The sequence below is a fragment of the Triticum dicoccoides genome, chromosome 5A (genome assembly GCF_002162155.2).
Source record: "Triticum dicoccoides isolate Atlit2015 ecotype Zavitan chromosome 5A, WEW_v2.0, whole genome shotgun sequence".
In the NCBI taxonomy this organism is placed as follows: Eukaryota; Viridiplantae; Streptophyta; class Magnoliopsida; order Poales; family Poaceae; genus Triticum; species Triticum dicoccoides.
Window position 1 is genome coordinate 361,905,274 of NC_041388.1, and position 21,066 is coordinate 361,926,339.

At 44.8% G+C, this 21,066-nt stretch overlaps 2 protein-coding genes across 9 annotated transcripts; one reads left to right on the forward strand and one right to left on the reverse strand.

The window, feature by feature from the left end:
* Positions 1–13,365: 13,365 nt before the first annotated feature.
* On the forward strand, positions 13,366–16,487 carry LOC119301531. Of its 3 annotated transcripts, XM_037578518.1 has the most exons (7): positions 13,366–13,460; positions 13,762–14,254; positions 14,370–14,432; positions 14,514–15,001; positions 15,103–15,557; positions 15,649–15,721; positions 15,803–16,487. In XM_037578518.1, exons 4-7 carry the CDS (start codon positions 14,846–14,848, stop codon positions 15,905–15,907), a joined length of 789 nt encoding a protein of 262 aa, XP_037434415.1. In that variant the 5' UTR covers positions 13,366–13,460; positions 13,762–14,254; positions 14,370–14,432; positions 14,514–14,845; the 3' UTR covers positions 15,908–16,487. The 3 variants fall into 3 exon arrangements, with proteins under 3 accessions (XP_037434415.1, XP_037434417.1, XP_037434416.1); XM_037578520.1 differs by having other exon boundaries at positions 13,762–15,001; positions 15,103–15,201; positions 15,310–15,557; XM_037578519.1 differs by having other exon boundaries at positions 13,762–13,891; positions 13,970–15,001.
* Positions 13,453–20,863, reverse strand: LOC119301530. Of its 6 annotated transcripts, none has more exons than XM_037578517.1 (12): positions 20,680–20,863; positions 19,806–20,593; positions 19,549–19,701; positions 19,197–19,446; positions 18,891–19,077; positions 18,711–18,794; positions 18,227–18,593; positions 17,919–18,114; positions 17,721–17,771; positions 17,376–17,602; positions 17,204–17,279; positions 13,453–13,608 (listed from the first exon to the last, which is right to left on the reverse strand). In XM_037578517.1, the coding sequence occupies exons 4-12, from the start codon at positions 19,254–19,256 to the stop codon at positions 13,582–13,584; spliced, it is 1,275 nt and encodes a 424-aa protein (XP_037434414.1). In that variant the 5' UTR covers positions 19,257–19,446; positions 19,549–19,701; positions 19,806–20,593; positions 20,680–20,863; the 3' UTR covers positions 13,453–13,581. The 6 variants fall into 6 exon arrangements, with proteins under 6 accessions (XP_037434414.1, XP_037434410.1, XP_037434413.1 ...); XM_037578513.1 differs by lacking the exon at positions 13,453–13,608 and adding an exon at positions 16,600–17,093 and having other exon boundaries at positions 18,897–19,077; positions 20,680–20,862; XM_037578516.1 differs by lacking the exon at positions 13,453–13,608 and adding an exon at positions 16,600–17,093 and having other exon boundaries at positions 18,227–18,578; positions 20,680–20,862.
* Between the last annotated feature and the right edge of the window lie 203 nt (positions 20,864–21,066).

Below are 21,066 nucleotides of genomic sequence, written 5' to 3' on the forward strand. Positions count from 1 at the left end.
GATCTGTTAGGTGCTGAAATGACTCGATCTGAATCCTTAATTGAAGACATAAAAAATCTTCACATTAAGTATCAGGAACTTGAAAGTCGTCATGAAACTCTCTCAACAACTCATGAAAAGCTTTCCTATGATTATCTTTAAAGGAAGCAAGATCTTGAGAAATTGAGAGCGGTTCATGAAGATCTTCAAAAAGAAAACGAGTCACTTCACTCCAAACAGATCAGTCCCGCTCAGGAAGGATTTGAACCACCATGTCTTAAATACATTGAGCGTGATAATGCTACTTCTGTTGCTGAATGTTCTACTGCTACTACTGTTGCAATATCTTCAACTGTTGATGTGGTAACTAACCCCTCTGCTGAGGATACCACTGCTATTGCTGATGAGAATGCTAGGTTGAAGACATTGCTTGAAACAGGGATGTACAAAAGTCTTAAAGGGCATCAGACACTATGTGATGTCCTCAAAAAGCAGATTCTGAACCGAAACCCAAGGAAAGAGGGTGTTGGGTTCGTAAGGAAAATAAATGCTGATGGCTCTTACTGGAAACCTGAGCAGTACCCCAAAACCATGTGGGTTGCTGCAAAGGAACCTTCAACAGACCCATCCAATCTATCTGGCTTCACCTGTGCTAACCCCATTATCATTGATGAATCCTTTGATGCAAACTATATACTGTTTAAGAATCAGAATGGTGAAGTGTTTGCCAGGTACATTGGTACTAACTGCAGGAATGGACCGCCTATGAAGAAGATCTGGGTTCCGAAAAGGTGTCTGGAGAATCTTCCTGTGAATGTCATCATGACACCTCACGTGAAGAAGACAAACCTCAGACCAAAGGCTTCATACGGTCCAAAGGCTTCATACAGACAGAGGACTCACCTGAGTCGCACTAACGCAAATGTTTTGCAGGGAAACCATACTCAGGCATATGAATATGAGAGCGGTTCATCAAACCGCCATGTTCATAAGACCAAGAACTATTCTGCTTATTCTTATGAGTACTATTGTCCGCCTGCAAGACTGTTTGCTAGGGCTCCAAAGCCAAAATTCTCAGATGCTGCACTTAGACTTATTGCTTCTCAGCCACCCTTAAAGATGTGGGTGGCTAAGAAAGCTTAACTCTCTTTTGCAGGGAAAGGTCTCCAGCAGAAAACCAAAATCGTCTGACGCCATTGCTGGGGACCTTAAACATCTTGTAGGGCGCAAGATCAAATGCCCGAATGGTCTTACTATGTACTTCGTTCCTGAATCGCTTGCTACTCTCCCTATTAGTTCTAATCTGGATCTAAGCTTTCGTACCCATTGGTTCGTCAAATGTTTTTGCTTCACAATGCTCTTGGTGAAGCCTATCCCCCTAACTGCACTGTAGGGTACGACACCAGCGTCTTCAGAATGGATTATTGATAGTGGGTGTACAAATCACATGACTGGCAAAAGAAGTCTTCTTATGGACTCAACCTTACGTCCATCCGACAAGAGCCACATCACATTTGCTGACACTGGTAAAAATAAGGTATTGGGTCTAGATAGAGTTGCAATTTCAAGGGATCAACACATGGACAAAGTCATGTTTGTTGAATCCCTTGTCTTCAACTTAATGTCTGTCTCAATGCTTTGCGATTTGAACATGATCATAATATTTGGAAAATATCGTTGCCTTGTACTAATGGAATCTGACAAGTCTCTAGTGTTTGAAGGGTATCGAAAAGATGATCTGTACGTAGTAGATTTCTCAGCAGGACCACAGCTTGTCGTATGTCTTCTAGCAAAAGCTTCAGAATGCTGGCTCTGGCATCGGAGGCTTGGGCATGCTGGCATGAGGAACCTTCACACCCTTGCGAAGAAGAAGCATGTCATAGGCATCGAGGGCGTCAAGTTCAAGAAAGACGACTTATGCCGTGCCTGTGAAGCAGGGAAGATGATGAGGGCCAAACATCCTTCGAAGACAATCATGACCACTACTCGACCCTTCGAACTGCTTCACATGGATCTTTTCGGTCCCACTCATTACTCAACTCTTACTACTATTTCATGCCTCTATGGCTTTGTTATTGTTGATGATTACTCTAGATACACTTGGGTGCACATAATCCTTTACAAGACTGAAGTGCGGGATGTCTTCAGACGCTTCGTCAATCAAGCTATGAACAATTATGGCGCCAAGATAAAGCACATCAGAAGTGACAATGGCACTGAATTCAAGAACACTGGCCTTGATACATATCTTGATACCTTGGGCATCACATATGAATTCTCAGCCCCGTACATGCCACAGCAGAATGGCGTCGTCGAACGCAAGAACATAACACTCATTGAGATGGCCAGAATGATGCTAGATGAATACAAGACCCCAAGAAAATTCTGGCCTGAAGCCATTGATACTGCATGCCATACAATCAATCGTGTTTATCTTCACAAGCTTCTGAACAAGACATCTTATGAGTTCCTTACTGGCAAGAAGCCAAATGTCAGTTACTTCAGAGTATTTGGCGCAAGGTGCTGGATCAAGGACCCACATCACACCTCAAAGTTTGCACCAAAAGCACATGAGAATTTTATGCTTGAATATGGAAAGGATTCACACTCCTACAGAGTCTTCAATCTCTTTCATTACAAAGTGGTTGAAACAGTGGATGTGCGGTTCGATGAGACCAATGGTTCACAAAGAAAGCAACTGCCAAATGTGCTAGATGAAGTTCCATCCAGTGAATCAATCAAGCTAATGGGAACTGGAGAAATTATACCTTCTGAAGCTCATCCTGAAGAAGAACTTATCATCTCAGCACCTGATCAACATGAAGACAATGCTCAGTCTGAAGACGTTCCTTCTAACAACGACAATGATCAGCAAGAGCAAAGTCTTCGCCCTGTACATCCTCGCGTTGCTAATGAAGTGCAGATTGAAAGAATAATTGATAGCATCAATGCACCCGGTCCACTCACTCGTTCAAGGGCAACTCAGCTAGCAAATTTCTGTGGGCACTTCGCATTCGTCTCAATAACAGAACCCAAGAAAGTTGAAGAAGCCTTCATGGAACCTGAATGGATTCAAGCTATGCAAGAAGAGCTTCAACAGTTTGAGCTGAATAATGTATAGGAACTAGTTAAGCGTCCTGATCCACGGAAGCACAATATAATAGGCACCAAATGGATATACCGCAACAAGCAAGATGAGCATGGTCAAGTTGTCAGAAACAAAGCTCGTCTCGTTGCTCAAGGATATACTCAAGTGGAAGGCATTGACTTTGATGAAACATTTGCTCCTGTGGCTAGACTTGAAGCCATACGCATACTGCTGGCCTATGCAAATCATCACAACATACTTCTATATCAAATGGATGTGAAGAGTGCTTTTCTCAATGGCAAGGTTGAAGAATAAGTGTATGTTGCACAACCGCATGGCTTTGAAGATCCAAAATATCCTGACCTGGTATACAAGCTCAACAAGGCACTGTATGGCCTCAAACAAGCCCCTCGGGCCTGGTATGACACACTCAAATACTTCCTGAAGAGCAAAGGCTTCACACCTGGTTCCCTAGACCCCACTCTCTTCATGAAGACATATGATGGTGAACTGTTTGTGTGCCAAATATATGTGGATGACATTATCTTCGGCTGTACCAATCAGAAGTACAGTGAAGAGTTTGGATATATGATGCAAGAGCAATATCAGATGTCCATGATGGGAGAGCTGAAATTCTTCCTCGGTCTTCAAATACGACAACAACGCAACGGCATCTTCATATCTCAAGAGAAGTATCTCAAAGATTGCCTGAAGAAGTTCGATATGCAAGACTGCAAAGGCTTCACGACACCAATGCCAGCCAAACATCATCTGGGTCCCGACGACAATGGTAAAGAGTTCAATCAAAAGGTATACCGCTCCATGATTGGTTCTTTACTTTATCTATGTGCATCTAGGCCAGATATTATGCTTAGTGTTTGCATGTGTGCTCGATTTCAAGCGGCACCAAAGGAATCGCATCACTTAGCTGTGAAGCGAATTCTTCGATATTTGGCTCACACCCCAACTCTAGGATTATGATATCCAAAGGGCTCAGAGTTTGATCTGGTTGGATTCTCGGATGCTGATTATGCTGGTGACAAAGTTGATCGCAAGTCTACATCAGGCACATGCCACTTTCTGGGACGATCACTTGTATGTTAGTCTTCAAAGAAGCAGAACTGTGTATCTCTCTCCACTGCTGAATCTGAATACATTGCTGCTGGATCTTGCTGCGCTCAGCTTCTACGAATGAAGCAAACACTCAAGGACTATGGCATTCATCTGAAGCAAGTGCCACTTTACTGCGACAATGAAAGCACCATCAAGATCGCCAACAACCCAGTTCAGCACTCGAAGACAAAGCACATTGAAATTCGTCATCACTTTCTCAGAGATCATGTTGTGAAGGAAGATATTGATATCATACACGTCAACACTGAAAAGCAATTGGCAGATATCTTCACCAAGCCCTTGGATGAGAAGAGATTTTGCAAGTTACGGTGTGAGCTAAATATCGTGGAATCCTCAAATGTCTTGTGATCAGGCACACATCCTAACCCTTATGCATATTGATGACTTAGATGTGCAACACACGAAGTAAAGTATATCTTCAATCAATGAAGACATACATTCTAAGTGTGAATACATTAATGTGGAATTTGACTTCGGAGCGCCACGATAATTGTGCGTCGTGTCTGGGTCTAATACTTCCTATACGATGGGTAACGCCACCACCAAATGTTCTATTTTGAAGTGTTTCACTCATGACGTTACCTTGTAATGTCTTCACATTTGGTTTGGCTTCGATCTCAACATATCTTCATGATTATCTTCACTATGTTGATTATATAGATATATATATATATATATTAGTGTTCTGTCCTCTACAACATTCACTTATAGCTATGTCTTCATTGTTGAATCTTTTGAACTAAGTGAATGTGATCGGACCCTAACCTCTCTATGCTTTCTATCTCAAATTCTATCTCTCCAAATCATATGCATTCTATTGAAACTGTCGAATGTCTTCTCTGCGTCCTTGTCAGCAAAAGATACAGAGACAACCATTAAGTCCGTTTTCAATGCTCATTCCTTCACATGAAGTAGGAACGACCACCCAACAATCAAGGCGTGCGTGGGACGTGGAACAAACCCCAAAATTCCGCATAATGGCCACGTGTTCCTCAGATGCGAATCGCCAGGGGCACCTGTGTAATAGCGCAGTGCCGCCCATGTACCTATAAATACACACTTCACAGCGGTCATTATCTTTTCTTCCACTCTCGCACGAACCCTAGCGCCACCGCTAGCCCTCGACGACGCCGGCGACGAAGCGCTTCACTGCCGCAACCTCTCCGACGCCATCTTCACGCCGACTGCGGACATCCTCCTCTCCACCGTCGTCGTAGGTGTCCTCCGTCGCCAAGTTAGGGCACGGAAGATCGAACTGCTCGGCCTTATCTTCCACTTCGTCTAGTAGTTCTTAGTGTGGTAAATAAAACTTCCTTTTTACAGCACCGTTGATCCTATGGATTTTTCACTTTCTACCACAAGCAGTTTCTATTCACACAAGTTAGATCTCTCTCATACTGTATCTCATAACATTCCTAGTATATTCACTTATGCTTCACAAAGTAGTTAGATTCCTCACTTGTACTAATCTGTGGATTCGTACAAATCTGGAACCAACTCCTTATCTATGAGTGAATGTCTTCGCAAAATGAGGTCAATGTCTTCTAAACTGATTTATCTTCAAAATCTTCTGAGAATGCATATGACCTCTTCCCCTTCCCTCGCACCTTAATGCTGTCACAGGTACATGTCCGTGGGAGAATCCTTTGGTTCTCATAGTCTGCATTCATTTGCAGAATTCTTATAGCATCACATTAATTCTCCCGAAGCCAGTTCCTGTTGGTCCAACAAGCGAAAACCTTTGAAGCCTTTGAACATGTTGAAGCCTTTCAAGTTAAAGTTTATGGCTTCAGAGAAAGCAGCAAGGAAGGGTGGCAGAAAGCGTCGTGGAGAAACATCCAGAGATCTGCCAGATGAACTCTCAGAACTGTACAAGACAGATCCTGAAGAGGATTACAATCAGCGCAAGACCCGAATCCAATGGATTCGAAGATATTGGGCAGAACAATGGTTCAAATACCGATTTGTAACCCAAGAATATGCTGAGAAAAATGCCATCAAGAGACCGTGGGGAGACATCCAATACAAGAATCTTCTACCCAGGTTCAGAGATGAAGCCATTGCTAAAGGCTTCTATCCCTGCATGGTCCGTGGGCCACAGCCAGCTGATGCACACCCATCGTCACTACTATGGTGTCGTGACGACAATCTGTTCAAGCGCAACTTCCAGTTTGCCCATAACTCAGCGAAGCAGAACAAGAAGACTTTGGGGTTAGACTTCAACCCTGGTCCCTCAGCACCAAGGACAGATGGCACACGAGATGCAGAACCCAATGTTATCGGTCCTTTCAACAACCTTGAAGGCCTCATCACCCGCATCTTAGTTCAAGGGACTGCAGTGAATGAGCCTGCAGCTGAGGCTGAATCAGAAGAAGCTCCTGCAGCGCCGAAGACAAAGAAGATGAAGAAGCCTAAAGCTTAAAAGCCTGCCCCCTCACCAAAAATCTCAAGGGCGAAGCCACTGGCAACTGCACCTCCTGAAGACAGTGTGCAGTCCGAAGACTTATCTCGCATCTCCAAGCCCCAGAAAGTCAAGATGCCTCTGCCTCACACCGGACAAGAGCTAACTGCTGCTGCCATTCCGCGCAATGACGACATTGATCTGTCAAGTGATGAAGATCTAGCAGATGACGCTCTTGAGCAACTCATCAAGAGCAAAGAAGAAGCAGAAATCTTCAATGATCTGCCTCTCTTTGATGTGACCACCATCCACAACTTCATTGATGAGTGGTTTGACACGCCAAACATCATCTTTGAAGATCTGCAGCTACCAATTGGCCTCAGTGTCGCCTTCCAAGGCGCCATTGCTTTAGAACTCGCTATTGCCCAGCGCATTGTTGAACTGAAGCAAAAGATTGACTATGAAAAGGCTCAGTTCAAGAAGCATATGGCCAAACTCAGCGTGCAGGAAGTGAAGAACTTCAAGAGTATGATGCACGAGCTCAAGGAAGCCTTTATAAAGAAACGTGCAGAAGCTCAGGGTTCGCGTGAGCGCATGAAGATTCTGGCTGACAGATGTGTGCAAGCCTATAATGAGGCTGAGAAGCGCAAGGCCCTTGGGCGTCCTGGCATCGACCCCAGGATGGCCGCAAAGAAGAAGAAGAAGCCTGCTACGGCTGAACCTGACGCACCAAGGCAGGAAGCAGTTCCTATTGTCTTCCCAACTAAAATGACTGGCTCGAAGCCAAAAAGCCGGTCAACAGCTTCAGAGCTCAAGAAGACAAGGACTGCTGAGGCTGAAACTAGAAAGAGGAAACATTTTGAAGCCTCTCCAACTGCCCCCTCCAAGAAGAAGAGAAAGACCAAGAAAGATCGGGCAGCTCCCACAGAGCCCTTGATAGTTGAACCCATTTCTATGGTCTATCCTGAAGCTGAACGCCATGAACGCCAACTGACTATCCATGAGCTTGCTTCCACAGAGGCTCATGAAGCTGAAGACTTTCCAGCAGTTGATCCCATCGCTGCTGAAGACATTGGTCAACATGACAATATAGAAGATGGTGCAGTCCTTCCTCAGAACAGCGAACTCATCAGCATTGGTCGTCCACTGACGCCAATTGCACAGGATGCTTCATGGGCAGATCGCCCATAAGAGGAAGAAGACTATGAGGCCCAGCCCACTCCAACTCCACAGGCGTCGCCCGTGTTGCGCAAGCTTCGCAAAGGTCCAAGGCCTCAAGTCTCTGCTGAAGACAATCCGGCTGCATCAGCCGCGGAAGATGAAGTCCCACAAGTTGTCACTCCACTGTCCCACCAAGAAGCAGTTCTCAAGGAGAACGTTTTTGAAAATCTTGCGGCTGCCACAACCAGCAATGAAGCTAATGTGGAGCCCTCCCCAACGGAAAAAGAAGACAGTGAAGCCACTGATCCCGTCACTTCTGTTCCTGAGTCTGTTGTCGGTCCACAGTTCGACTATCATGTTGAGCACAGGCCTCAAGTACAGAAGCCAATCCCAAGATTGCCAAGGTTCTCAGGTCCTGCATCAGCACCTGGCTCCTTCAATATCAATGGCTTCAGGGCAGACAACACATTCTTCGATAGCTCCAGGAACCCCTACTCAAGAGAAAGGATATCATCTGATCGGTTCTGGAGCTATTCTCAGCGAAGCTATTACTCATGCATTCTTTACAACCAAGGTCACATCTTCCCACACAAGCGCCTTGACATTGAAGCCATAGCTGGTCTGCCCTGTCTGGAAGAAGCTTTGGATTGCTTCAAGGAAGTTGGACTGCTGACGTTCGTTACTGACCAAGAGCATTGGAATGAAGAGCTGCTGCTCCAATTCTATGCCACACTTCACATCCGCGGGTACAGCAGAGATCCGAAGACTTGGGTCCTGGAGTGGATGACCAGAAATGTTCATCACGAAGCCAATGCATTTGACATCATTGAGCTCACTGGTTTGCCCACTCCTGGCGATCTCTACGAGCATGGCTGTCAGCTGCATAGTGAAGCTATTGAGAGCATCTTTAAGAGGGCGGAACCTGATATGAGTCAGATGCTCAGCATGATGAAGCCATTGCCCCAAAATGCTGCTTATCCAGCAGAGTTCTTCGTTGAAGACCTTGAGTATCTGCCATGAACCATCTATCACATCATCAGGCGAACTCTCTGGCCCATCAAAGGGCACTCTCCAAATGCCAAGCTTGAGGGTGCAATGAAGACTTTGGTCTTCTATATTCTTCATGGAAAATGCTTCAATGCACAGGACTTATTCATCCGCCAACTTGCTGCATCGGGCTCTGATCTGTTTGGTTTGAAGTTCTACGCCCCATGGGTAATGCGGCTAATTAAACTTCACTCCGATATCTCATATCAGCCATCTGCTCGCAATCATAGGATTTTTCTGCCTGATGTGGATATCTCTACTGAAGCCATCTATCCTGAGCCTGCAAAGGAACCTCTAAGTCTTCAGAATGCAGAGCATCAGAGTTTCTCACAGAACATTGAAGGAGTTGAAGCAGTCACTCGGGTGTATCCTTTGGCTGGCACTACACGTGCACCACACCCTGCGTCTACTGAAGCCACTGATAGTACAACTGCTCCAAGACCCAAGAAGCGCACTCGTGTTCTCAACGACCGAGAGCTTCTTGTGGCTCTTCATCAGAAACAGGATAGGTATCATGACTGGCTGAAGCATCAAGATGAAAAGCCTCTTGGTGGAAGTTAATCGCATTCGCAATCTTGCCACCAAGAATGCTTTCGTTGCCCATGAAACATGTCGCCGTACATGAAAAGGGCTAACGATGATGTGTTCTGAAGATGATCTCCAAGAGGATGGCTTCACTGAGCGATTAAAGTTTGACTCCACACCTCCTCGAAGAGCTGTGCTGCTAGGAACTCCACACCTTGAAGACTCTGAGTTCTCTTCATCTGCTGCAACAGTGACTGCCAGAGTTATCGAGGATGAAGATAATGCTACTTCACCACCACCTCCTTCAGCACGCGTCAACTCTGCTCCAAGCTCTTCAGCACCGCCAAACACCACCAACGACCCTGCTACTTCACCTACTCCGCATGGGAACGAGTAGATGCTCTATGTCTTCAAACCTTTTTGGTCCTTACTGACAAAAGGGGAAGAAGCATATGAGGTTGATAGTCTTCAAGCGGGTCCATATGGGCGGGTGCTTTATATTTTGCTTCGTGCTTACAACTCTCGTTTTGCTACATTTGGTTCTTTGAGTTGTAACACTTAAACTCGATGGTTGTCTGCTACTTATCTGCCACTTTGTTTTGCGATGATAAATTCCGCATGTGCGACGATAAATTCCGCACTTAGATCATTCTGCAGACGTCCATTTTCCATTATGCATGTCATTATCTTCATATACTTTCACATGCATAGTGGATTGTCATCATAAGTTGAAGTGGATCTCCACAAGTACAACCTGCCATGTGCATTTGCATTCCAAAAGCAAATTACCTATATGCACATCTTCAGGGGGAGCCCTTGCAACTTATGAAGACAATTCCTTATCCTTTACAATTTCACAGATTATATTCCCCGTTGAAAACTTTAACTAGTTTGTCATCAATCACCAAAAAGGGGGAGATTGTAAGTGCATCTAGTGCCACCCCTAGTTGGTTTTGGAGTATTGACGACAAACCTAGTTGAGGGACTAATGTGTTTGTGAGAATTGCAGGATAACACAGGTAGAAGTCCCTCATTGATTCGGTTTTCCTACCAGAGACGACCTCTAAAAATGTATGAAGACATTGAAGTCAAAGGTGGTATATGAAGATATTCACATTGAAGACTATGACAAGAGAAGACACCACATGAAGCCTATGGAGCTCGAAGATTTAGATCTTTCGTAGTTCTTTTTCTTTTGTGTTGAGTCATAGGAACCACCGTACTGTTAAGTAGGGTCCAAGAGAACCAGTCAGACTGACTGAAGTGATGCCTAACCAAAAACCTATGTCTTCGAGTGAAGACTATGAGAGCGAATCTTGTCCAGAGTCGGACAAGTCAGCTTTGCTTGTAGCCCAAGTAAAGTTGCCGTGTGAGTTTGAAATCTGACCGTTGGAACACGTGTCAGTTCCTTAGTGACCCAGGGTCATTTCGGACAAATCAGGTCGGGTTGCCAAGTGGCTATAAATAGCCCACCCCCCACAACCATAAACGGTTGGCTGCTCAGATTGAGATGCTCAGATTGAGAGTACGGCTTTTGTCGTTTGAGAGCAACCCACCTCGAAGCCTTTGAGAGAGAATTCCTTGCGAGGATAAAGCCCTAACCACCCAGAGCCAGAGAGAATTGGGCATCACTTAAGTCTTCTTGTCTGTGTGATCTGAAGACTTATTACACTTGAGGATTGTGCATCCTCCAGCCGGTTAGGCGTCGCGTTCTGAGCATCCAAGAGACATTGTGGATTGCCGGTGAACGAAGTCTGTGAAGGTTTGGGAGTCTACCTTGAAGACTTACCAGAGTGATTGGGCGAGGTCTGTGTGACCTTAGCTCAAGGGGAATACGGTGAGGACTGGGTGTCCTGAGCTGCGTGTTCAGGACTGGGTGTCCGAGACTGTGTGTCCTAAGGTTTAAATACCTAGCCGCTCCAATTAGACGCACAGTTGTCACAGCAACTGGAACTGGTCCAACAAATCATTGTTTTCAACGAGTCACTGGTTTCATCTTCCCTTCCCTTTACTTACTGTTGCTCCTTGTGAAGTCATTGTATGTTTGCACTATCTTTTGTCTTCACTGAGTGACTGCATGCTCTGTATGGCTTCATAATATCTTCCTACCTGATCCTTACTACATTGCTGCTATTAAGTCATTGTGCTTTCACTTCATTGAACACTTGACTATGGCTTGCCTAGTGTAGTCTACCTTCCGCTGCATGGTAATAGGTTTATTTCTATCGTTTGTCTTCATAACTTTCACGCTTTGAAGACTTTCATAAAAATCGCCTATTCACCCCCCCTCTAGTCGATATAACGCACTTTCAGCACTGTCAACAGGGGCAATTCCTGTAACTATACCTACAAATGAAGACAGTACAGGTGCAGCAAAATGATCTCCGTCCTGTTCTCTGATGCACAAATTACTTTATTTTGAAGAAGATACATTTGACTCATGAATATGATTTGCTCAGGAGCTGTGGATCCAGCGCCTCATGTATCGCCTGCCAACACACTAACAACAGGTACAAAAAATGAAAAAACCCCACACATTACAAACATATGCTGTTCTATGCATGTAACTGACCAAATGTACTATGCACACAGCTCCAGGTATCAATAACCATGGAGATCGTGGCCCACATCCGACAGATCAAGATGTAATCCCAGCCCCAGAGTATGGAAGTGGCACACAAGTGAGTGGTGGTACGAGGCGACGCCTAACTCGCGAAGAGTTGGGCAAGCTGCCAATGGATGAAGTATGTTGTGAACCACCAGCATCTAAGATAACCGGAAATGAGGATTAGATAGAAAGAGACGGCATGCTGGCATGGGAGATGCACCGTAAGTAGACACGGGGACAAAAACTAAAAAAATGAAAACCTACAATCAAAATGCTTACAATTAATATGCTGACTGCTTTAAATCTTGCTGTACCTGTCAGGCGCTGAATTGGAGGCTAAATATCCTTTATCACGCGGAGGGGGTGGCGTTGGGATTACCAATCAATCAGGTAATTTTGTTTGCCATGATTGAAAAAGTTGTTGCTTCCATTACCAATACAAGTGTTCAAATAATAACAAAAACTGATCCCGCTGATACAGGCAGAGACAAAAACAGAGGTTTATTTGCTCGGTTTCAGAGAGGGGGGCGAAGTTTATCACTAATCAACAATATTATTGGAGGCTTGTCCATGCCTACGCTAACAACAAGCCCTGATGCAGTTGTAACAGCAGAAGCGGTTGACCTAATCCAACAGCCTGTTCCATCGGTAAAAGCTGAGCACACCGGAGATAGGGTCCTATTTGAACCACCAATGGCAGGAACTGCTCCAGGTTCCGCAACGATTGCCTTTTAGATGACACTATATTTGCATTACATTTTAGAGCCCCAAACTTTGACTTATTTGTAATTATCCTATTTTCTGTATGTAGTTGGAATTCTGCCAGGACATGTGCACAATGACGTGTCGACAGGGCACGATCCTACTCCACGAGGTACTACGTTCAATTATCAGCATAAATTATATTGTATATTTTCCAAGGTTGACCCTCGAGAAAAAGAACTAAAAGGTGTTCTTGCTTGTTTGTAATGTTGGCATGCGATCAAGTGGCTGACACTGACGATGCTTACGCGTTACGCCTACAAGCTGAAGAATATGTTGTTGATAGTGAGTTCCTGACACTTCCGCATAGTGGTGTCACAGAAAAGATTTTGTACTACATACTAACATTTAATCATGAATGGGACAGTTACATCTACAGTAGCTAACGCGGGGGGATTGGAACAAAATGCCAGTGTACTTTCAGAACAAATAGGATCTCCAATTCGTAAGTGTGGTGCTGATATCTTTCCTGAACAGTGAGAATTCATAAAATCCTTAAGCTTTCATATAAACATAATGACATATTCTTTTTGATACAGACAACAATGAATATGAAGGAGAAGAGCCATTCATTGATGACTCAACAAGTGGAGACGCGTTTGGTTCATACTCTGATAGTCCTTCACGCGGTGACGATTTCGATTGGGATGCATACGTGGAGGATTTGGAGTCGAACCTGCAGCATGAGCAAACCCAACAAGAGACAGCTGACCACAGATTGGCTGAAAATCTCCAGGCGTTGTATGAGGGGAACGGTTAGTGCCTCGCATCCATGACCAGCTTCTACTTGTGACCCCATTTTTAAGTAAAAAAGCTCATGGTGATACCCCCTGGGTTTTTCCTCAGCTGTCGCAGCCGACGGCGTCAACAACGCCACTACTCCAGCTGGTGATGTTCTACAAACTGAAGCACATAATGAAATAAATGCTCCAGCGGTAACAACCAGGCGTTGGCTTACTGTTGTTGATGGTACGTACTCACTACATATGGAACTGAAAACAATCTAATGCATGCCTCATCATCCAAGAACACTAACAATGAACTTCTGTGTGGCAGGAATAGTGGCAGTGGGGTCAAGTCCAAGCGATGGACAAAGCATCATAGAACATGAAGGCGCCGGTGACGGGACCGAAACAAATGAAGAAGAAAGGCACAATAATAGTGATTGCTACTTGAAACCTATAGTGTATGTACATTACAAGTAGCTCCACTCATACTGATTCCCATTAAAGCCATTAAAGCAAATTCCATCTCGTGTTTTCAGTGAACAACAGCTCTATACCTATGAGTAGCACTCCTGTGCCAGGAGGCGCAACACATGATGTTGTTCCAACCATCAGCCTAGAGTATGTCCTGGAGCGCAGTGCTGAAGAGAACAGAGCTAGCTATTTGTCCAGAAGGATGGTCACTTTCGATGAACACTTGGAGCACACCCACCAACAACGCAGGGGGACAGGTGATGAGGCGATTGCTAATGACGGAGGTGTGCTGCTGTTGGGACGGCACGCTACACACCATGCAGCATTAGCACGGAATGTGATCCCCTCAGGTTTGGTAGCATTCTCTTTACAAAAGTGTTGCTATGTTGATTCAACATGCATTACTCAGCGGTCTTCTGGCCTGTAATCTAACATTCAACTAACTCGTGGATGCCAAAAATGCAGTCCGTGAACGAGGAGAGAGCTCAGCTGGTCCAATGCATCATCAACCAAGAAGATGGGACGATGGTAACTATAACACCTCAGCTATACTATTTTCTTTTGCGAATAAAAGTGTCCCCACTGATTTTGATGATGAATGCGGAACAGGGGTGCAAGCAATGAATGCTGAACTTAACAGAGGCCAAGATCCCCCAAACGTTAGAATTCAGTGGGGTGAAAGATTCCCAAGGCACGTCGGCTTGTCACATGACGAGCCACCCCCACAATCTGTCCTGCGCTTCTATGATGAAATGTTGACAGGGAGCGACATGAATCTTTCAAGGTAAAAAATCTCTATACCTATAATACCCTAAAACGAATGAACAACTAGGCTTGTAGTTCTAAATTTTGCAAGGAACAAACAACCAGAAATCTATCTCATTGTTTGTGAAACATTTTGCAGGAAGTGGTTCCGTCACTTTGTGTTCCGTGTTGCGGTGATGTCTGGGCACGACATACAACAAGAATTCAGGCATGGGGGCAAGATAAGCCGTGTGGGATGGAGGTGCATCTACAAGATGCTCTCAGAGAAGGAGCGCAGGATGTACAAGGACTGGCTGGACCGATGGAGGGTTTTCTTCGACCCAGTGTTTGCGGTGAGACAAAAACAGGATTTTAAAACATCCTTTGAGCAAAACTCTAATGGGTCCAGCATGCATATGGGTCCTGCTTGACTAATTCAACATTGCTACCACAGGATGAGCTCCTGAACCATGAGTTCGACATTGATCTGGACCTGATAAGGGAGATGCTAAGCCAAAATCATGTAGGGTGCAGAGCTGACTGGGCAAAAATGGTATGTTGTCCTATCTTTATCACTTCTTACTTCGCATATTCCTTATCACGTCATGTTCCACTCCTGTGCAAAAATGATTCTACTGAAAGAAATTCCACTCCTATGCAGTTTATGTTCCCTGTGTGGCTTGCACGTATCTGGTCTCTCTATGTGCTTGACATAGATCATAAGAAAATCTTGGTGATGGACCCTATGGAGACCATGAGCGGTAACATGAAGCTGAAGCATGAGGAGAGTGCGAAATTGTTTCTTAAAGGGTTCTGCTGGTGTGTAAACAATATCTACCATGGCGGTTTGGTTGGATCCCTTGGTTGGACCTTCAGTTACAACACTGGAATGCATCCTCCATGCTCGAGGTAAAGCCCGGACGTATAAACCCCTATACGATCACTAACAGATCGTTTTATGTCGCATACAAAACTTAAATTCTGACTATGTCTTACACAGGGAAAACAGTGGGATATACATAGTGCACTACCTCAGGGATTACAACGGCCTTTACATCCGTACACTGACTAATGTAAGCATATGTCTTTGCATAAATCAAAGACACACACACATCGACAAGGATTAATATGAACTGTTTGGTTGAAATGCATAGGGAGAGCTGGAGTACTTGAGGAAGAAGCTGGCCTACGAGATAGTTGCGATGAGAGGCAACAAGGGTGACTTCCCCGACTTCATGTACCTGGAGATCCTTGAGTGAATGCTGACAGGGAATCGTGCAACTGCGTCAACAATCCTTTTGGTGAAGAAGTAGACCATGAACGACCTTTTGGGAGGCAAAAAGGACTACATCCAAGAGTCAGGCAAATAGGCGTGCATTTCATCTGCCGTAGGCTGAACTACCGTACTGCTTTAATATCTATTTTATGTTGAACTAAGTACGAAGTGTGACCCCATCGGATCTGTGGGGGGCTACCTTACAAATCCAGTTCTAGTTGTACGTTGAACTTAAGTCTGTAGTGTCCGTGAACCAATATCGCCTGGGAGTGAACTAATGTGTGGGCTTCTATTAGCGTATATGAAAGTCCTTAAAGCGAAAACGACTACTTCCATCTGCCATGGGCTGACCTATTTAGAACTGAGTATTAACTGTGCTGCTTTCTGGGCTGGGGAATCGGGGCTAGCTTAAAGATACATTCGAAGTTAAAAGTGAACCAATAGCGCACGGGGGGTGGACCACCTGTCTACGTAGGCAAGAAAAATTCATGATTACTCAGCTATTTTGTGTGAATGGTGTTACTAATTGCTAATCGCAAACACTCATGGGGCTACCATCTGGTCAGTTTAGAGAAGAAAGAGAGTCGAAGCTGCTTTGAGACAGTATGACTGCCCGCCCTACATTTACCATAGACAAATGGGATTAATTTTTCTTCTCACTTGCAGCGGAAAACGGAAAAAATGGTTCCTCCCTAGGTTATATTTCTTTGGCACATGATAACCCATGCAAACAAAAAAAGGTTCTCAGGGAAAACACTACAATCAGTTGTGCCCATTCGTACTAAGACGTGATCACTTCTCATGAATAAAAAGGACCCACACGAATGGTCAATTACTGCTAAAAATAGCATACATAAGGGATGTCAGGTTTCATACTCCATTTAACGAAATGGTGTTGTTCCAGGGTCATGTTGGAGTGATACAGAAGCACGTATGGCAAACATATCATTTCAGCATAAAATGCGATATACCCCCAACACACAACCCCCGCCGCCTCCCCAAACTAAACAAGATGTGCCCCGCATCCACTAGGTCTCGGAGTAGGAGCCGAAGCATGAATCACTGGGAGCTAGTGCTGCCCACAATGCATCTCCAGCTTTGGATGTCTGGTTTCCCTGAAGCTTCAAGCACTCAAACAGAGCTTGCTTCTTGGTTTTTGCTAGGTTGGGCTGTGCAATGAGATTGGTCCAGCGTGAGGCGGTCGGTTCATCCACAAAGTCACTTCATTTGCATTAATTAACAAAAAGAAAAAAATCCTAACATCTTCATATCAGGTTACCTTCGTTAGTGGCAGCATCATCTTTCTGCCATCATAGTGCCGTGCAATGTGAACTACGGCAATTCCAGATTCCTCCCTGATAAAATATAATAAAAACAGAAGAAAACATCATTAGTGTTAGTTTTCACAGTACATCGCTCGTATGGTATGATAGAAAAAAAGACATGCTTACTTGCAGAAATTGGTGTCCGTGAGAGCAGGGAAGACAGTTCTCCAATTGTCTTCCACGACAGGCCACCCAGCATAATGAAGCTTCCGTTCTACCAACTCCTGACGTACCTTCACTACTGGGTTGGTGCTGTGGCGCTGAACAAGAGGGTCAAGTACATGGATAATCTTGGCAATCATGTCCCACATCATGAGTAACCACCCATCTTGTAATGGCACCGGCAACAGAAACTTCGGTTCGGATGACAAACCAGCAGCAAAATATAAGACAATAGTTAGCACAGACCAGCAAAACATAGAACTTCGTCTGCCGGGGTAAACTAGATAAAGACTATATTCATTCATGTACCATTTGAGCTGTCGTGATATCATACGGGTGGCATTCACCAGTTAGCTGTTTCTGAATGGAAATCGAGTACGTGTAGTCATGATAGGATAGCGCAAGGGTTTGCAAAAAAGAGTGAAAAAATGAATAGAAGTAACTCCATTAAGATAACCATAGACTAGTAACTACGACGCGGACCACCGCGCTTCGTATGTAATTTACCGATAAATCTGCTTCAAGGCTGTGCCGCCAACTGAGATATGGGGAATCCCGATTACATTCTGCATGTGCTTGCATAAACCGCCGGAGGATAATACACATTAGCTCATGGTCTAGCAACCTTTCCCCCACGAGCTGCTGCTTTAGTGCTAGACCAGTAACTCTAATGTACCGTGGAGAATCATGGATGATGAACAAACTGAAAAAAATGTCACAACTACATATAAGTTAACAATGTCAAGATTCGCAACTATCTTCACCGGATAAATGAAAAATGAAAAATAAAAGAGCACACATGTGTCATCTCTTACCTTGAGAGCACTCCGGGCTGCGCATTGTTGAAGTAGTGCTCAATTTGCTCGGCTACATCCGGCATTGGCGGGTACGGCACACACCCACGCCCCCACGGATCAGTCGCGTACCCATGTTGAAAGATGTATTTCTGTTTAGGCAGGGTTTTGTTGCTCTGACCAAAAACTACTGGTGTAAAATTAGAGGGCAGGTCCGCATACATCTCAGCGATTGCCCTGAAAGTGGACTTGCAGAACTCAGTGACCTCCACTACGATCTCGTGCGGGGTAGCCAAATCAACATGCACTCGCTTCACTGTATCAGCACGACACAGGGGCTGGGCGCTGCGTTTAGCACCAGCGCTGCCTTCATCTGCTGGGGTTTTTGCTTGGAAATGCAAAAATGCAAAATAAGAGGCCAGACATCATTGGTGGTCCAGTACGACGAGAGTATTTGAACTACATGAAAAACGGCAGTATTGACTTTGCTTAAAAACTTATTCACCTCCACACCCTGATAGGTCCAGCCTTCGGCCATCGATTTTGCTTGTTACGGGGGTGCTGAACTGCTCTCGCACATGATTGCTCACTGATGATATGAAATAACAAAGATTGGAGGAGCTTTAGCAACCGTACCTTCACTAGTTGATAACCAAAAGAAAGAAAGAAAAGAAACTTGTTTTACCTGTACCTCCTAACGGACAGTCTGCAAAACCCCTGGCAGGGCAACAGACACAACGTCGGCTCAGCGATGAGTACAGATCATCTGCTAACTTCAGCATGTCTTTCATGATGCTCTGCCTTGCGTTTGCTAGATGAAGCAAAGCTCTGGTATTGTGCTTCTTCAGTAGAAGTGATATCTCATCTGCAACCTGCGGAGGCAAATGAAACGAAATTGCTAATGCATCAGTCCTAACTGCTACAGATATCAAACAAAAAATGGTTGCCCAAGACCCGTAGGGAATAAAAATTGGACAATAAAAAAGGCAACCAGTTTCGGATAGTGTTGACGCAAATAATTGCCAAGGTCCATTGGTCCTATGTCACCCATTGGTGCGGAAATAGGAACTGGTGCGCCAACGGGCGCGTCAGCGTGTTCAACACTAGGCGTCTGGACAGGTTGCGCAACATAGGCTCCACCACTTTTTTTTGTTGTGAGATCTAGATGTGCTGTGTGAAGTCTTCACATTTTTTTCCCAGCACTGACCCCACATGTAGCACACAACTGATGGGTCTCGTAACTGAAAAAAACATGACAGAGCAAGAAAATGTCGGTTAAACATGCAACATTCTTTTCTATGCTACAGAAAAGGACCAAAAAGAATTTATAATTGACCACTCACAGGTGCATACGACCACGAATTTGCCGACTTTATTGGATCAGTTGCCATGATGATCATATTTCGAAGGCAATCGGCGTCAAAATCACTTATACGAGGAAATACATCGTGCTTCTTGTTGAACGTACCAAGGTGCAGGCTATCAAGGGTGAAAATCTGATGACGATATGCACAAAATCAATGATGAATTAAATGCATCCTCCAAAGTTGGCAAAAAGATCAGATTGCCTGTATCATGCATATTGCGGGCTGATTCTCACCTGATAGAAAAGATGACATCCTGTAAGGTTCGTGTTTAAGTTATTCAAGATAATGTCCCTCTTGAGCTTCCTCACAGCATCCAGCAAAGCGTCTAGCACATACTGGCACCAGTTAAACTGTGCAATGTTTTCTGTACTGGCCAGGGCTCCCCAAAAATCAATAGTTGCATAGTCGTACTTCGTCTTAGGCACAAGAACAAGACCCATCACAAAAATAACAAATGCAATTTGGAAGCAGTCCTTCTCCAGCTTCGATGATTCTTCCGTGATGTCCCTGAGAAGGAATTCCTCTACTGCACGCAAACTATGAACGCCAGTACGATTCATGCCAATAGTATTCTTGATGAACTTTATGGCATCGGGGTTGATCACGGCATCACGACCAATAACTTTTCGCTTCCCACATGGAATCCCAAACACCTTGTGCACATCTTCAGCCTAGAACCTAAGCACCTTCGACTCTGTTAGAAAGATAGCTCGGCGACTGACGCTAACCTTTCTCATTAGCCATGCACTGTACTTTAGATTCAACTTATGCAGAAGTGGTAACTTGAGCATTCCTCCAAAACCAATCTCCTCCACAAGCCACCTCTTATAGTCAGAGAACTTCTGTATGACCACAACTGCATGCTTGACAGAGATCCTTGATGTAGCAGCCGGTGGATCCCCATCATCAGCACTGAATGTGGCTTGCACTATGTCAGCCGGCTGCATCTCCGCATGCCGGTCATCTCTGTTGGATCCTTCCATCGAATCATTCCCACAACTACCTAACTCCGACATTGTGCCTATAGACCAAAAAAATCAACCAACATAAGAACCCAAGCTGGCGACAAAAACTGGCATGTGGAGCAGGGTTGCGAAAAAATCTTACCTCCACCGGCGGAGGCGACGCCGCTCAGATCCGTCTCCGTCTAGCGCGTTTCACCACTTTGTCTCGAAGAACATCGGTAGGAACTTCGCCAAATCTACATTGCCCAAGCCCTTTCTGCTCCAAAGGGTGCTCGAGGCCTGGCAGCAGGATGGGGAGTGGTGTTCTGAGGTTAGGTGAGCGGTGTCCATAACTTATGCAGGCCCTCCTATGTGATGAGTTGTATCACACTACGGACGGTTTGGGTTGTGCATTTAGTCACACCAGTATGCCAGCTGCCACGTGTTGAACATGAGGCATGCAATCATGACTGTATTAGGACTAAAAAGTGAGTAACAGGCGCGATTACGAGAAAATGAAACACTAGCACCCGAGAAAATTGGGTCCTGG

What these genes read in the sequence shown, in the direction of transcription:
- LOC119301531 (XM_037578518.1), top strand. Translation starts at nt 14,846, where the DNA reads ATGTCTGGGCACGACATACAACAAGAATTCAGGCATGGGGGCAAGATA. An exon ending in ATGCATCCTCCATGCTCGAG is followed by an intron (nt 15,558 to 15,648) that starts GTAAAGCCCGGA and finishes TGTCTTACACAG; the next exon opens with GGAAAACAGTGGGATATACA. An exon ending in ACATCCGTACACTGACTAAT is followed by an intron (nt 15,722 to 15,802) that starts GTAAGCATATGT and finishes TGAAATGCATAG; the next exon opens with GGAGAGCTGGAGTACTTGAG.
- LOC119301530 (XM_037578511.1), bottom strand. Translation starts at nt 19,256, where the DNA reads ATGGGTGACATAGGACCAATGGACCTTGGCAATTATTTGCGTCAACAC. An exon ending in GTCAACACTATCCGAAACTG is followed by an intron (nt 19,078 to 19,196) that starts GTTGCCTTTTTT and finishes TTGCCTCCGCAG; the next exon opens with GTTGCAGATGAGATATCACT. An exon ending in TGATGCTGCCACTAACGAAG is followed by an intron (nt 17,094 to 17,203) that starts GTAACCTGATAT and finishes CTCATTGCACAG; the next exon opens with CCCAACCTAGCAAAAACCAA.